We start from the raw sequence: 16,478 nt of genomic DNA on the forward strand, positions 1-16,478 counted from the left end.
AGGTCAGATAGAGGCCAAAAAAAAAAGGCTAAAGGAGAACATCCTGTTCTTCCTGGATTTTCTATCTTAACTGATGTAAGCTTTTGGAGGATATAAATCCCTGTACTTTTTCTACCAGCCCGCTTGGCCTGTCAGACAATGCACCACTTGTGGCAGAGAAGATATCCAGCAATGGTGGCGGTTTTCAACCACCCATCCGGAAGCCCAAGATAAAAGCCTGCCCATGCCACTCGCACTTATTTTTTTTCTACCCTCTGTGTCACGACAAACACCCACAAAAAAAAAATTTGAAAATGGAAGGGCATAAAGAGGAAAGTGGATGGGAGAAATGGGCAACAAAATTGGGGAAGATAGCTTAGGTACGAAGTTGCTGAAAGTCAGTGTTCAGACCAGAGGACTACAAGACGATACTCTTCCAGAAGTTTGGTTCAAGCTTGGTCAAAACAGTGTCGGAAACCAGAGACAGAAAGATCAGAGTGATGGTGGTGGGGGGGAGGGGGGGGGGCGGTGAAGTAGAGAGCCAGAAGTAGCCAGGATAACATTTGGCAGACACAAAAAAAAGTTTGGCTAAAAATCTACATTTGCTGTCCACAACGTTGTGGAGACTATACCACAAGCAGGAAATACAGTCAATGTAAATTGCTGTCTCACACCAAAGAAGTGTTTGGGGCCCTATGTTGTGGCGTGGGAAGAAGTAAATGAACAGGGGTTGCATCTGTTGTGGTTGCATAGAGAAGTGCCTGGGGAAGATTAGAGTCAAGGTAGGATAAGACTTGTTCAATGGGACAAGAGCAAGCTGAAACAATGAGTTAACAGGGACAGGCCTGTTTGCATTATCTTGGGACGGGTGTAGAAATGGGCTGTATGGGATTGGAACAAGATTAGAGGGAGTGAAGGGAAGATCTCCGGAAGTTCTCAGATCAGGGACAGTCTAGGAATTGAAGGTTTGATATTTGGTTGTAGGACCATGGCCCAGAGAAAGATAGGAACAAGAGTCAAACAGTTGGTGTTTGACCTCAGCCAGGTAAAGGGACTTCCACCATACAACAGCAGCATCACCTCTGTCAGGAGGGTTGGAACTGAGAGCTGCAAGCTCAGAGGGAGAGAGATTAGAGTAAGGGGAGTGGAGAAACACAGTTCTCGATGAAAGTGCAAGAGGCCAAAGGGAGGTGGGTCTTGAGACAAGAGAAAGGGTCAGATATAAGGGCTCAGCGTCACATCAAGCTTGGAATTATTTGAGGTGTGGGCTTAGGGGGATGAAGATAAGGCCCCTACTGAGGGCAGATTGTTCAGAGTCAGAAGCGGAAGGGTGGAACGATGATGAAAACCCACCATGTCTGGATTGCAATGGGATTAGACCTATCAAGAGTTAGAGCACTCCTGGATAAAATCTATGGGATTCAAGTTGACATTGGTACGCTCCAATTTTTATTTAAGTAGCACAAATACACACTTACCTATTGTCAGTGCTGTGAGCTGGGAAGCGAGGATAAAGTGCACAAAGAAGAGCTGCGATAGCAGAATTAGATGTGCACAATGAGTATCTGTAATAGAAATTTAAAGGGACATTTAAAAAAAACACAAATAAAAACAGTTGTAGGAAGACTCATCTTTTTACAAAATAACTGTTAAAAGCAGGTTACCAGAACCCACAAAGGATACCGATTTCAATCACATAGAAAAGCATGTGGGTACTGTTTTACATCATAGTTGTGGCTATACAGAAAGTTCACCCGATTATCTCCATTCCGGTGTATTTTGCTGAGCCCATAGAAAAGGTGGGTTACTGAGTGAGGTGTGGGTGAGTATAGTGAAAGGAGGTGGCTGCAGTAAGTGAGGTGGGGTGGGTGAGTGAGATGTGTGGAATAGGGGGTAAGGGCAGGTGAGCGAGGAGATGGATGAGTGGGGTCAGAGAGGTGGATTCATGGCAAGGGGATGAGTGAGGTGTGTACAGGGGAGCGAGTGAGGCGGGCAGGCAATTAAGTGTAGAGGATAGGGGAGATGCGTGTGGTGAGTGGGATGGGGTAAGAGTGTGGGGTGGTGAGTGAGATGGGTGGGGCGGTTACGTGGGTGAGACAGGGACGGGAGGAATAGCGGTGAGGGGATAGGTGGACGGGCGGGACGAGCGAGTTACGAGGTGGCTGAGTGCGGCAGTTGGATGAGTTGAGTGAGCAGAGGGGCGAGTGAGAGTGGTCAAGTGAAATAAGGTGGGTCGGTGAGTGAAGTAGGTGAACAAGCAAGGCGAGTGAAATAAAACACCCATTTAGGACAATGTACACCTCACGTACACACAGTGATGAATCCCTCACATTTAACAATCAGTACTGATTTGCACCATTTAAAACACAATTGTGCTCTCTGGGAAAAGTAGAAAAATGGATACATTGTACCTGTGAAACATACACATCTACTGATAGTAATTGGAAATTGTTCTGTGATCCTATCAATCATAACTTGCTTTCCCTCTCTCCCAATTTTTCACGCCTCCTTTCCTGGAACGCAGCCATGGTATGTTGCCGTGGGCGCCGGCTGCCCTCCGCTACCTTGGCCAAGTGACCATTCTTGGCAGTGAACATCAGTGGGCTATTCAACTGTGAAGAGCATCACAGCTGAGCCCGATGTTGACCCCACCCGATACCTGCCGGTGCACTTACTGGCAGGAGTCACTGCACTGGGAGCAGGAGAGAGAACAGAATATGCTGGAGGTGACACACAGCAGGTCTGTCAGTGCCTGGAAAGATAAAGGATAGATTAGTGTTTCCTGTTTACACCATTTATCAGTTCTTATGAAGGTTCAACACCCAAAATGTTAACCTGTATTTTCTCCGACAGATGCTGACAGACCTGCTGTGATTTTCCAACATTTGCCGTCTTTTTCTCTTCCGTGATTAGAAATGGAACTTTTTCTTTCCTTGACCTGAGGAAACTGCGGCCAATTTAAAAAAAAATTCATTCATGGGATGTGGGCGTCGCTGGCAATGCCGGCATTTATTGCCCATTCCTAATTGCCCTTGAGAAGGTGGTGGTGAGCCGCCTTCTCGAACCTCTGCAGTCCATGTGGTGAAGGTTCTCCCACAGTGCTGTTAGGAAGGGAGTTCTAGGATTTTGACCCAGCGACGATGAAGGAACGGCGATATATTTCCAAGTCAGGATGGTGTGTGACTCGGAGGGGAACGTGCAGGTGGTGTTGTTCCCATGTTCCTGCTGCTCTTGTCCTTCCAGGTGGTAGAGGTCCCGGGTTTGGGAGGTGCTGTTGAAGAAGCCTCGGCGAGTTGCTGCAGTGCATCCTGTGGATGGTACACACTGCAGCCACGGTGCGCCGGTGGTGAAGAGAGTGAATGTTTAAGGTGGTGGATGGCGGGGGGGGGGGGGGGGGGGGGGGGGCAATCAAGCGGGCTGCTTTGTCCTGGATGGTGTCGAGCTTCTTGAGTGTTGTTGGAGCTGCACTCATCCAGACAAGTGGAGAGTATTCCATCACACTCCTGACTTGTGCCTTGCAGATGGTGGAAAGGCTTTGGGGAGTCAGGAGGTGAGTCACTCACCGCAGAATACCCAGCCTCTGACCTGCTCTTGTAACCACAGTATTTATTTATATGGCTGGTCCCCTTAAGTTTCTGGTCAATGGTGACCCCTAGGATGTTGATGGTGGGGGATTCGGCGATAGTAATGCCGTTGAATGTCAAGGGGAGGTGGTTAGACTCTCTCTTGTTGGAGATGGTCATTGCCTGGCACTTGTCTGGCGCGAATGTTACTTGCCACTTATCAGCCCAAGCCTGGAGGTTGTCCAGGTCTTGCTGCAGTTGTTGCAGGCTAAAGTTAAACTAGCTGAGAAAAACTAGGGATGACTCCTGATGCTTCCCTGGTGAGTATACTCAAAAATACTTGTAATTAGTGAATATTTAACAAGTTTTACATATTCACAAAAATTTAAAAAAATTAATCTTAAACGCTGGCCTTTCACCTCTGGGATCTGGTTTGAAAATCTAGGCCAGACCTATGGGATGAAAGTTTTCTGAAGGTCTGTGAAATGAGCATTTATCCAGTTCCTAGTGGGTGTGGGCCTACATAGCAAAACTGTCCCTAATTTGACATTAATTGGTAACCTTACTCTGATAGCCCACAAGATGGCTGCTGTGGGAAATTGGAAAATGTCACACTGGTGCAGTAGGGGGCGCTCTTCTGAGATTGGGGTTGAGGCACTTTGTTTGGGCTGAGTGGAGGGGGTTTTTACTCTGTATCTGGCAGTGCTATAAGTGACCTGGAGAACTCCATACCAACACTGGGTAACTGAAATAGGAAGAGTTCAATTGCCTGGCACCAACATTCCTCAGCTCGAACACAATCCTGTTAATGTAGTTGGTAAATAGAACGGTTCAAAGTTACCTTCCCCCTCCCAAGAACAGGAGGCCAAGAGCCATATGAGTCGCCATGTGAAAGCCGTAATTCATCTCTCCTCCAGTTCTTTTATGCATGAATCGACACAGTTGAAGGACTTTCAAGTTCCCAGTGCCTGCCATCACTAAGGCAAGGGAAAGCAGAACCACACTCAAACAGGTTTCCAGGTTGTGATGGCCAGCCTGTGAAGTTGAAAGATAACCACCTGTGAAAGTCAACCGGTTTCTTCCTTTCTTTTCCCCATCTCTACTTTTGTTATTTATTTTCTCCTGTTCTTCTTGAGGACCACGGCACTGTTCCCTGACTAAGGTGTTTGGGCAGGTAGCCCATTCCCTGGTCCCTGCTAACAGCGCCTTTGAATCAACTGTTTCAAAGTACAAGGGAGAAAGGTGACTCCCTCCTCGAATATCTCATCTTTCAGATTGCATTAGGCCATTTGACTGTGCTCACTGTGGAAGCAACCACAGTGCATCAACCACCGAATACACGTATGTCACTGGCCAACCCCTCCTTAATTTTGCGATACTATACTTTTGACTGTTGAACAAACGAGAAAGACCGTAACGTGTATTCACCAGTCATTTAGAAAATCAGACCTTTTGATAACGGTGCTTGTGACTGAAGCCTATTGGACCAAGTCTACTGGCAATTTCTATTGATTTTTTTAGCAAGAAAGTTATGCTAAACCTTTATACAAAAGTAAGGAAGGTATGGTAAACTTTTATAAATCACTGGTTAGGCCTCAGCTGGAAAAATTGTGTTCAATTCTGGGCTCCACACTTTAGGAAGGTTATCAAGGCCTTGGAGAGGGTGCAGAGAAGATTTACCAGAATGATACCAGGGATGAGGGACTTCAGTTACATGCAGAGACTAGAGAAGTTGGGATTGTTCTCCATTGAGCAGAGAACATTAAGTGGAGATTTAACATAGGTGTTCAAAATTATGAAAGGTTTTGATAGAGTAAATGAGGAGAAACTGTTTCCACTGATAGGAGTGTCAGTAACCAGAGGACACAGATTTAAAGTAATTGGCAAAAGAACCAGCAGGAAGGTGAGGACATTTTTTTTCACGCGGCGAGTTATTATGATCTGGAACGCACTGCCTGAAAGGGTGGTGGAAGCAGATTCAATTGTAACTTTCAGAAGGGAATTGGACATATGCTTGAAAAGGAAAAATTTGCAGGAACTTGGGGAAAAGAGCAGGGGAGTGGGATTAATTGGATAGCTCTTTCAAAGAGCCGGTGCAGACATAATGGGCTGAATGGCCTCCTTCTGTGATGTAAGATTCTATAATTTGAAGTCTTTAATGGTAAGAATCATTTATGTTGACAGGTTTAACAGCTTTAGTACTACAAAATATACTGTGGGTTACAACATGTAAACTTATGCACATCGCAGTTATTTCCAGCATCATCATCTTTGGTTAAAGCACATGCCTTTCTATTTCGCTCTTCCTCCACAAACCACGATCTTATCGGCCTTTCTTTTCCACTCCCTTAGGTGTCTCTTTGCTGGCGGACAGTTCCACATACACTGGTTGCCCTCTGGTACCTCGCCTGACTGACCGTTATTTAAGTGTGAGCCTTGACTGTTAGGGGTTGGTAGATAACTTGACTGTGGAGGGCATTATAGAGATCCTGTCGTCACCTAATGTCTGCATATGCACACTACCAGGAGGGGCGGCTGGACAGTGATCAGGAGTGGAACCCAAAGTCGATTTTCCCCCTCTTCCCTAACTGAGGGCAATTGCAATGCCCCTACGTACTGCCCCACCCGAGACCCGTAACTCAGCAGAGTACAGCTGCTAACTGGATAAACTCCCTGAACCATCAGGGAGCTTCCTTCGTTGCTGCTGCTGATCTTTCTGGCGCATGCATCGGCCGTAGCCGAGGAACTGGCCAGGTGAGCTGTTCCCAGCTCGCAGCCAACTTTGTCACTGCCGACAGGAAGGAGGTGAACAAGGTGGGACCTGGCAAGAATTCCCGCAGGGAAACTTCAGACCTCCAATTAACATGGCGAGATTGACAGCTCAGCTGTTTGGAAGGAGGGGGCACCTTACCATCAAGTCACACAGTAGCAGGCTGAAATACACTTTCCAAACACAATTCTGTAACGGGCCATCATTTAAGAAAACTATGTGAAGCATCAATTAAGGACACCCATTTTTTAAATGTTCCTTACAATTCGCTTATTACGTGTTTCACACTTTTGAATATTATCTTAAGATGAATGCATCCTCAAAAAAGTGGGAACTGTGGGTTTTTTCACCTCTGGGACCTGGGTTCAAATCCAGGCTGGATTGATGGGATGATGAGTCCTCTCTGGCTGTAAGTGTAATTTGTGAAATGAGTTTGGCCAGTTTAGTGAGCATGGATCTACAGGAAAAAAACTGCCCATAATTCACACTAACTGGCAATGTCACTGGGGCACATAAAAAGAAAGACTTGCATTTATATCGTGTTTTTCACGACCTCAGCACGTTCCAAGGCGCTTTACAACCAATGAGGTACTTTTGAAATGTAGTCATTATTGTAATGTAGGAAAAGTGGCAGCCAATTTGCGCACATTGGTGCAGCAGTGTAGAGTATACAGCAGGAGTAATTTGAGACATGACATGTGGTAACTGTAGCATGCTTTGGAGGAACAGGTGACTGTGGACCTTTTTTTATTCATTCATGGGATGTGGGCGTCGCTGGCGAGGCCAGCATTTATTGCCCATCCTTAATTGCCCTTGAGAAGGTGGTGGTGAGCCGCCTTCTTGAACCGCTGCAGTCCGTGTGGTGAAGGTTCTCCCACTGCTGCTAGAAAGGGAGTTCCAGGATTTTGACCCAGTGACGAAGAAGGAACGGCGACATATTTCCAAGTTGGGATGGTGTGTGACTTGGAGGGGAACGTGCAGGTGGTGTTGTTCCCTCGTGCCTGCTGCTCTTGTCCTTCTAGGTGGTAGAGGTCGCGGGTTTGGGAGGTGCTGTCGAAGAAGCCTTGGCAGGTTGCTGCAGTGCATCCTGTGGATGGTACACACTGCAGCCACAGTGCACCGGTGGTGAAGGGAGTGAATGTTTAGGGTGGTGGATGGGGTGCCAATCAAGCAGGCTGCTTTGTCCTGGATGGTGTCGAGCTTCTTGAGTGTTGTTGGAGCTGCACTCATCCAGGCAAGTGGAGAGTATTCCATCATACTCCTGACTCGTGCCTTGTAGATGGTGGAAAGGCTTTGGGGAGTCAGGAGGTGAGTCACTCGCCGCAGAATACCCAGCCTCTGACCTGCTCTCGTATCCACAGTATTTATATGGCTGGTCCAGTTAAGTTTCTGGTCAACGGTGACTCCCAGGATGTTGATGGTGGGGGATTCAGCGATGGTTATGCCATTGAATATCAAGGGGAGGTGGTTAGACTCTCTCTTGTTGGAGATGGTCATTGCCTGGCACTTGTCTGGCGCGAATGTTACTTGCCACATATCAGCCCAAGCTTGGATGTTGTCCAGGTCTTGCTGCATGTGAGAACAGACTGCTTCATTATCTGAGGGGTTGCAAATGGAACTGATCACTGTGCAATCATCAGCGAACATCCCCATTTCTGACCTTATGATGAAGGGAAGGTCATTGATGAAGCAGCTGAAGATGGTTAGGCCTACGTCACTGTCCTGAGGAACTCCTGCAGAAATGTCCTGGGGCTGGGATGATTGGCCTCCAACAACCACTACCATCTTCCTTTGTTCTAGGTATGACTCCAGTCACTGCAGAGTTTTTCCCCTGATTCCCATTGACTTCAATTTTACTAAGGCTCCTTGGTGCCACACTCGGTCAAATGCGGCCTTGATGTCAAGGGCAGTGACTCTCACCTCACCTCTGGAATTCAGCTCTTTTGTCCATGTTTGGACCAAGGCTGTAATGAGGTCTGGAGCAGAGTGGTCCTGGCGGAACCCAAACTGAGCATCGGTAAGCAGGTTATTGGTGAGTAAGTGCCGCTTGATAGCACTGTCGACGACACCTTCCATCACTTTGCTGATGATTGAGAGTAGGCTGATGGGGCGGTAATTGGCCGGATTGGATTTGTCCTGCTTTTTGTGGACCTATGGTTCCCAAAACTCTCCACCACTGTGGGTTTTCCTCGTCTCATGTCAGGGTCTGTTATAAACTAATTGATAGAGTTTGAAATCTATGATTAGTCAACGACTCCATTATCATCGTATCAAGCGACTAACAGGATGGTAGAAGGCGAACTAGATGGACCTTGATCTCTTTTCGTCCAGCAATTCCCATATTCCTAGAATGACCTTTCTCTGCTTTTGGCTGTGTTCTACCAGAGCTGGACTTGCTTGATAAAACATCCCTTACCTTGATAAACACAAAAAAAGGACAGCTACAAATAATTTAACCCTTTAGTTATTCATTGATCATAAAATGCAAGGAGACTAAAAATAGAACTTACCAGTGCTGCCACAGGTGAGGAGACAGACTCCAGAAACATTTTCACATATTTGTACTAGAAAATAAAAACAATAGTTACTACAGTACATATGGAAACATTTTCTGGTACATTAATTGGTAACAGCAGCCAACAACAATTGCAAAGTGACAAAAACTTCATGAATTTAAGGTTCCCCATTTAAAAAAAAAACAGCATTGAATTTGATGACATTACTCACCAAACAATTGAAAGCTGCTGCATTGGATGAACCTGCAAATCGAAGGCCCATTGCCATACAGGCACCAGCAATAATGTTGATATGAGCTTGGCTGTAAGGTAATTACATGAATGGGGTACAAATTACTCAAAGGAATAGTAACAATTTATTCACGTACACAATTTTGTTGTTAGAATGAATATTGTTTTTGACAGGGTGGTGGGGGTGGAGGAGCTCCACATTCTGAAACAAGTACCTGGATAACTTCTTCAAAAAAATACTTTCAGTTTCCATTTCTTCTGGCAACATGTTAGATCGGTGTTGCACATGCTGGAGGGGAATGGTTACCGTTGATATTTGCAAACTGATCGAGCACGGTCAGCAAGTTGCCCTTTGCAACTTCCAGTAGTCAAGTGTTGGGCCGAGGGGGAAAAGGGAGAAAGAAAGAAAGAAAGAAAGAAAGAAAGAAAGAAAGAAAGAAAGAAAAGATTTACATTTATATAGCGCCTTTCATGACCTCAGGGCGTCCCAAAACGCTTTACAGCCATTTAAGTGCTTTTGAAGCGTAGTCACTATTGTAATGTAGGAAGACGGACGACAGATGGAGGCAGGCCAGAACGTCCAGCTATTCCAACTAGCATTAGGCGGTGGGAAGGATGGGGTGGGAGGATGGAAAAATATTGGCTTAGTGGGTACAGGAAGCATCTATTTCAACAATTCTGTATTTGGAAAATTGTGTCTTAAGCAGTGGGTTGTCCACTTCCGATTAATTGAGGTGCAATGCTGTCTTGCATCCACAGACCACTCTGGATATATGCCTTATTTAACAACAACTTGCATTTATATAGTGTCCTTAATGTAGTAAAACGACACATGGCACTTCATAGGAGCAATAGCAAACAAAATTTGACAAACAAATGACAAGTAACTGGGGAGAAAATAAACCTTGCAGCTTAGTAAGATGGAAACTGAGGTTGAGGAAATCCAGATAAAGGTTTAATACAGAAGGGAAAATAATCATAACGGATGTAAGTCTGTAGGTAGCAATTACGTGTCCAAATTTTCATGCAGATACCCTGTCAAACTTGAAATTTGTAAAGCTAGGGACACTGTCCAATTAAATTGGAAGTTTATGTGTTCTTCTAATATGTGCATATTTTCAGCCTAAAAGCAATTCCATAGGTAAAATATCATGTTTTTTGTCTGAATTTTCTTAAAACAATTACAAACAGTAAATGAGTTGAAATCGCGTTGTGCGTTTAGTAACTAACGCATTAGTGCACAACATAATTTGAAACTAAAAGATAAAAGAAATGTCGGCTTAAGGCACAACTTGCATCTAATTTGCAATGTTTTTTTTCCCAAAAACCTTCTACCTTTCAGTCAACTCACAATTTACTGACTATTATTTCCTATTCTATTTTTGTTCCATCATTTATTCTACACCACTTTCCGATACTTGTAGTTCACACTGATATGGTTGAATCATATCAGGAACTTCTTCCTCTGAGTAATCTGACAGAAAATCACCTCCACCCTCCCCTGTCGAACCACTTCAGCACATGGTTTCAGAAAATCACTCACTCAAAACTCAGGTGTGTTTAGAAGAGGAACTCAAACAAGGAGGGAAGTGTGAAATCGTACAAAAGCGTCGTTTTACACCTTTTTGACTTAAAAAAAAAACAAATAAATCGCCTTTCATTCCATTTCTTAGTTTAAGTTGGACCACAAGTGCAAGTCAAGGTGCTAACTGGTAACAAGCAAGTCCAAGGCTGATGGTAGGAAGCAATTCTTCAAACAAGAGCGATTGATATCGGGAATAATCTTCCAGGTAGTATAGTGGAGGCAGAATGGGTCAGGAGATGGGTGCTGTGCTGGGCAGACCATAGGTTTCAGTTTAACGTCTCATCTGAAAGACGACACTCCAATAGGAAGGATGAGCTAGATGGGCTGAATGACCTCCCTCACCGGCGATACTGGTAACCAGCTACATTCCATAAATCAGGCTTCTTGCTTGTGATCCACTTTGTGAACAGTTTGTGTGTGGAAGTCTTACAAAAGAAGAAAGTCTTGCATTTATATAGCGCCATTCACGACCTCAGGATGTCCCAAAGCACTTTACAGCCAATGAAGTACTTTTGAAGTGTAGTCACTGTTGTAATGTAGGAAACGTGGCAGCCAATTTGCACCCAGCGAGGTCCCACAAACAATGTGATAATGACCAGATAATCTGTTTTAGTGATGTTGGTTGAGGGATAAATATTGGCCAGAACACCAGGAAGAACTCCCCTGCTCTTCTTCGAAATAGTGCCATGGGATCTTTTATGTCCACCTGAGGGGGCAGATGAGGCCTCAGTTTAACGTCTCATCTGAAAGACGGCACCTCCAACAGTGCAGCCCTCCCTCAGTACCGCACTGGAGTGTTAGTCTAGATTATGTGCTGAAGTCTCTGGAGTGAGGCTTGATCCTACAACCTACTGACTCAGAGGCGAGAGTGCTACCAACTGAGCTATGATTGACACTTAAAATGCTTCTTTTAAAAAAAAAGAATAGCCTGAACTTAAAACTTACCGCATGGTTTGCAAGTCAACATCTTCTGGTGCTTGCCCATCCATCGTGTTTAATGATGCATTGTTTTGTCTAACAATCTATAAAAAAGATGTGCCAAGTTGAAGTATTAATTGGAGGACACGGATGGAACAATATCATTCTAATGCAGTTAAACCCCTTTTATAATAGAAAAATGTTATCCAACAATGAAATTTCACCACATTACGATCCAAAGTAACTGCCACATTCAGGACATAGATTCAAAGCATCTAATCCAGAAGACACCATTTACGCTTGCTGAGTTTGTCAGATATTTACACTTCGTAAAACAAAAACCATTATCCTAACGCCAACTCTTTCATGTATGGGAATGGAGCAATTTTTTTTTTAATTTTCAAAAATCATACTAGATAAAATAGAAGTCAAAGAAATAAACACCAGAGAAAAAAACTATAAAGTCTTCAATCTTCCACCATTGTATTTTTCAGCATCAAAGGCTGAAGGGATGCTACAGCTGCAGGCATCTGTTAGTTGGGACATAATGCTCCTATTGACCAATCTAGGTTCAATGCTAATTATGTGAGGTAACATGATTTGTATTCGACTGATTAGCTTCCCAAGGTAACAACAAGGTCAGTTAAAGCAAAAGGTTCCGGCAGAACAAATGGATTATATCCTTGCCAACAGCACAAAATTCTGGGAGGTCAGCAATGATGGGTGCAGGCAAGGGGTAAAGAAAGGGTGGGGGGGGTAAAGAAAGGGTGGGGGGGGTAAAGAAAGGGTGGGGGGGGTAAAGAAAGGGTGGGGGGGGTAAAGAAAGGGTGGGGGGGGTAAAGAAAGGGTGGGGGGGGTAAAGAAAGGGTGGGGGGGGTAAAGAAAGGGTGGGGGGGGTAAAGAAAGGGTGGGGGGGGTAAAGAAAGGGTGGGGGGGGTAAAGAAAGGGTGGGGGGGGGTAAAGAAAGGGTGGGGGGGTAAAGAAAGGGTGGGGGGGGGTAAAGAAAGGGTGGGGGGGTAAAGAAAGGGTGGGGGGGGTAAAGAAAGGATGGGGGGGGGTAAAGAAAGGGTGGGGGGGGGAAGAGCGAGAGCAAAAGGGGTGGGGGGGGGGGAAGTGAGCAAAAGGGGTGGGGGGGGGGAAGAGAGCAAAAGGGGTGGGGGGGGAAGAGAGCAAAAGGGGTGCGGGGGGGGAAGAGAGCAAAAGGGGTGGGGGGGGGGAAGAGAGCAAAAGGGGTGGGGGGGGGGAAGAGAGCAAAAGGGGTGGGGGGGGGGGAAGAGAGCAAAAGGGGTGGGGGGGGGGAAGAGAGCAAAAGGGGTGGGGGGGGGGAAGAGAGCAAAAGGGGTGGGGGGGGGGAAGAGAGCAAAAGGGGTGGGGGGGGGGGGGGAAGAGAGCAAAAGGGGTGGGGGGGGGAAGAGAGCAAGAGGGGGGGGGGGGAAGAGAGCAAAAGGGGTGGGGGGGGGAAGAGAGCAAAAGGGGTGGGGGGGGGAAGAGAGCAAAAGGGGTGGGGGGGGGAAGAGAGCAAAAGGGGTGGGGGGGGAAGAGAGAGACAGAAAGGGGTGGGGGGGGAAGAGAGAGACAGAAAGGGGTGGGGGGGGAAGAGAGAGACAGAAAGGGGTGGGGGGGGGAAGAGAGAGACAGAAAGGGGTGGGGGGGGGGGAAGAGAGAGACAGAAAGGGGTGGGGGGGGGGAAGAGAGAGACAGAAAGGGGTGGGGGGGGGGGGGAAGAGAGAGACAGAAAGGGGTGGGGGGGGAAGAGAGAGACAGAAAGGGGTGGGGGGGGAAGAGAGAGACAGAAAGGGGTGGGGGGGGAAGAGAGAGACAGAAAGGGGTGGGGAGCGAGAGAGAGAGAGAAAGGGGTGGGGAGCGAGAGAGAGAGAAAGGGGTGGGGAGCGAGAGAGAGAGAAAGGGGTGGGGAGCGAGAGAGAGAGAGAAAGGGGTGGGGAGCGAGAGAGAGAGAGAGAGAGAGAAAGGGGTGGGGAGCGAGAGAGAGAGAAAGGGGTGGGGAGCGAGAGAGAGAGAGAAAGGGGTGGGGAGCGAGAGAGTGAGAGAAAGGGGTGGGGAGCGAGAGAGAGAGAGAGAAAGGGGTGGGGAGCGAGAGAGAGAGAGAGAAAGGGGTGGGGAGCGAGAGAGTGAGAGAAAGGGGTGGGGAGCGAGAGAGAGAGAGAGAAAGGGGTGGGGAGCGAGAGAGAGAGAGAAAGGGGTGGGGAGCGAGAGAGAGAGAGAGAAAGGGGTGGGAAGCGAGAGAGAGAGAGAGAAAGGGGTGGGGAGCGAGAGAGAGAGAAAGGGGTGGGGAGCGAGAGAGAGAGAGAGAAAGGGGTGGGGAGCGAGAGAGAGAGAGAGAAAGGGGTGGGGAGCGAGAGAGAGAGAGAGAGAGAGAAAGGGGTGGGGAGCGAGAGAGAGAGAGAAAGGGGTGGGGAGCGAGAGAGAGAGAAAGGGGTGGGGAGCGAGAGAGAGAGAAAGGGGTGGGGAGCGAGAGAGAGAGAAAGGGGTGGGGAGCGAGAGAGAGAGAGAAAGGGGTGGGGAGCGAGAGAGAGAGAGAGGGGTGGGGAGCGAGAGAGAGAGAGAGGGGTGGGGAGCGAGAGAGAGAGAGAGAGGGGTGGGGAGCGAGAGAGAGAGAGAAAGGGGTGGGGAGCGAGAGAGAGAGAGAAAGGGGTGGGGAGCGAGAGAGAGAGAGAGGGGTGGGGAGCGAGAGAGAGGAGAGAGGGGTGGGGAGCGAGAGAGAGAGAGAGAGGGGTGGGGAGCAAGAGAGAGAGAGAGAGGGGTGGGGAGCGAGAGAGAGAGAGAAAGGGGTGGGGAGCGAGAGAGAGAGAGAAAGGGGTGGGGAGCGAGAGAGAGAGAGAAAGGGGTGGGGAGCGAGAGAGAGAGAGAAAGGGGTGGGGAGCGAGAGAGAGAGAGAAAGGGGTGGGGAGCGAGAGAGAGAGAGAGAAAGAGAGAGAGAGAAAGGGGTGGGGAGCGAGAGAGAGAGAGAGAGAAAGGGGTGGGGAGCGAGAGAGAGAGAAAGGGGTGGGGAGCGAGAGAGAGAGAGAGAAAGGGGTGGGGAGCGAGAGAGAGAGAGAAAGGGGTGGGGAGCGAGAGAGAGAGAAAGGGGTGGGGAGAGAGAGAGAGAGAGAAAGGGGTGGGGAGCGAGAGAGAGAGAAAGGGGTGGGGAGCGAGAGAGAGAGAGAGGGGTGGGGAGCGAGAGAGAGAGAGAGAGGGGTGGGGAGCGAGAGAGAGAGAGAAAGGGGTGGGGAGCGAGAGAGAGAGAGAGGGGAGAGAGAGAGAAAGGGGTGGGGAGCGAGAGAGAGAGAGAAAGGGGTGGGGAGCGAGAGAGAGAGAGAAAGAGAGAGAGAGAGAGAAAGGGGTGGGGAGCGAGAGAGAGAGAGAAAGGGGTGGGGAGCGAGAGAGAGAGAAAGGGGTGGGGAGCGAGAGAGAGAGAAAGGGGTGGGGAGCGAGAGAGAGAGAGAGAAAGGGGTGGGGAGCGAGAGAGAGAGAGAAAGGGGTGGGGAGCGAGAGAGAGAGAGAGAAAGGGGTGGGGAGCGAGAGAGAGAGAGAAAGGGGTGGGGAGCGAGAGAGAGAGAGAAAGAGAGAGAGAGAGAGAAAGGGGTGGGGAGCGAGAGAGAGAGAGAAAGGGGTGGGGAGCGAGAGAGAGAGAAAGGGGTGGGGAGCGAGAGAGAGAGAAAGGGGTGGGGAGCGAGAGAGAGAGAGAGAAAGGGGTGGGGAGCGAGAGAGAGAGAGAGAAAGGGGTGGGGAGCGAGAGAGAGAGAGAAAGGGGTGGGGAGCGAGAGAGAGAGAGAGAAAGGGGTGGGGAGCGAGAGAGAGAGAGAAAGGGGTGGGGAGCGAGAGAGAGAGAGAAAGGGGTGGGGAGCGAGAGAGAGAGAAAGGGGTGGGGAGCGAGAGAGAGAGAAAGGGGTGGGGAGCGAGAGAGAGAGAAAGGGGTGGGGAGCGAGAGAGAGAGAAAGGGGTGGGGAGCGAGAGAGAGAGGGGTGGGGAGCGAGAGAGAGAGAGAGAGGGGTGGGGAGCGAGAGAGAGAAGGGTGGGGAGCGAGAGAGAGAGGTGTGGGGAGCGAGAGAGAGAGAGAAAGGGGTGGGGAGCGAGAGAGAGAGAGAGGGGTGGGGAGCGAGAGAGAGAGAGAAAGAGAGAGAGAGAGAGAAGGGGTGGGGAGCGAGAGAGAGAGAGAAAGAGAGAGAGAGAGAGAAAGGGGTGGGGAGCGAGAGAGAGAGAGAGAAAGGGGTGGGGAGCGAGAGAGAGAGAGAAAGGGGTGGGGAGCGAGAGAGAGAGAGAAAGGGGTGGGGAGCGAGAGAGAGAGAAAGGGGTGGGGAGCGAGAGAGAGAGAAAGGGGTGGGGAGCGAGAGAGAGAGAAAGGGGTGGGGAGCGAGAGAGAGAGAAAGGGGTGGGGAGCGAGAGAGAGAGAGAGGGGTGGGGAGCGAGAGAGAGAGAGAGAGGGGTGGGGAGCGAGAGAGAGAGGGTGGGGAGCGAGAGAGAGAGAGAAAGGGGTGGGGAGCGAGAGAGAGAGAGAGGGGTGGGGAGCGAGAGAGAGAGAGAAAGAGAGAGAGAGAGAGAAAGGGGTGGGGAGCGAGAGAGAGAGAGAAAGAGAGAGAGAGAGAGAAAGGGGTGGGGAGCGAGAGAGAGAGAGAAAGGGGTGGGGAGAGAGAGAGAGAGAAAGGGAGAGAGAGAGAAAGGGGTGGGGAGCGAGAGAGAGAGAGAAAGGGGTGGGGAGCGAGAGAGAGAGAGAAAGAGAGAGAGAGAGAGAAAGGGGTGGGGAGCGAGAGAGAGAGAGAAAGGGGTGGGGAGCGAGAGAGAGAGAAAGGGGTGGGGAGCGAGAGAGAGAGAAAGGGGTGGGGAGCGAGAGAGAGAGAGAGAAAGGGGTGGGGGAGAGAGAGAGAGAGAGAGAGAAGGGGGTGGGGAGCGAGAGAGAGAGAGAGAAAGGGGTGGGGAGC

At 48.9% G+C, this 16,478-nt stretch overlaps 1 protein-coding gene across 2 annotated transcripts in view; it reads right to left on the bottom strand.

Annotated features, from left to right (window-relative positions):
* The window catches only part of anapc1 (anaphase promoting complex subunit 1), a 168,698-nt gene that overhangs the window by 31,075 nt on the left and 121,145 nt on the right, over positions 1 to 16,478 (bottom strand). For both annotated transcript variants that reach the window (XM_067985100.1, XM_067985099.1), the window contains exons 35-39: positions 11,590 to 11,666; positions 9,040 to 9,130; positions 8,823 to 8,876; positions 4,384 to 4,577; positions 1,458 to 1,544 (exon numbers count right to left, since the gene is read on the bottom strand). In XM_067985100.1, coding sequence (XP_067841201.1) covers positions 1,458 to 1,544; positions 4,384 to 4,577; positions 8,823 to 8,876; positions 9,040 to 9,130; positions 11,590 to 11,666 — 503 coding nt within the window. The remainder of the gene's footprint in view (positions 1 to 1,457; positions 1,545 to 4,383; positions 4,578 to 8,822; positions 8,877 to 9,039; positions 9,131 to 11,589; positions 11,667 to 16,478) is intronic.

The sequence above is a fragment of the Heptranchias perlo genome, chromosome 5 (genome assembly GCF_035084215.1).
Source record: "Heptranchias perlo isolate sHepPer1 chromosome 5, sHepPer1.hap1, whole genome shotgun sequence".
NCBI classification, from domain to species: domain Eukaryota; kingdom Metazoa; phylum Chordata; class Chondrichthyes; order Hexanchiformes; family Hexanchidae; genus Heptranchias; species Heptranchias perlo.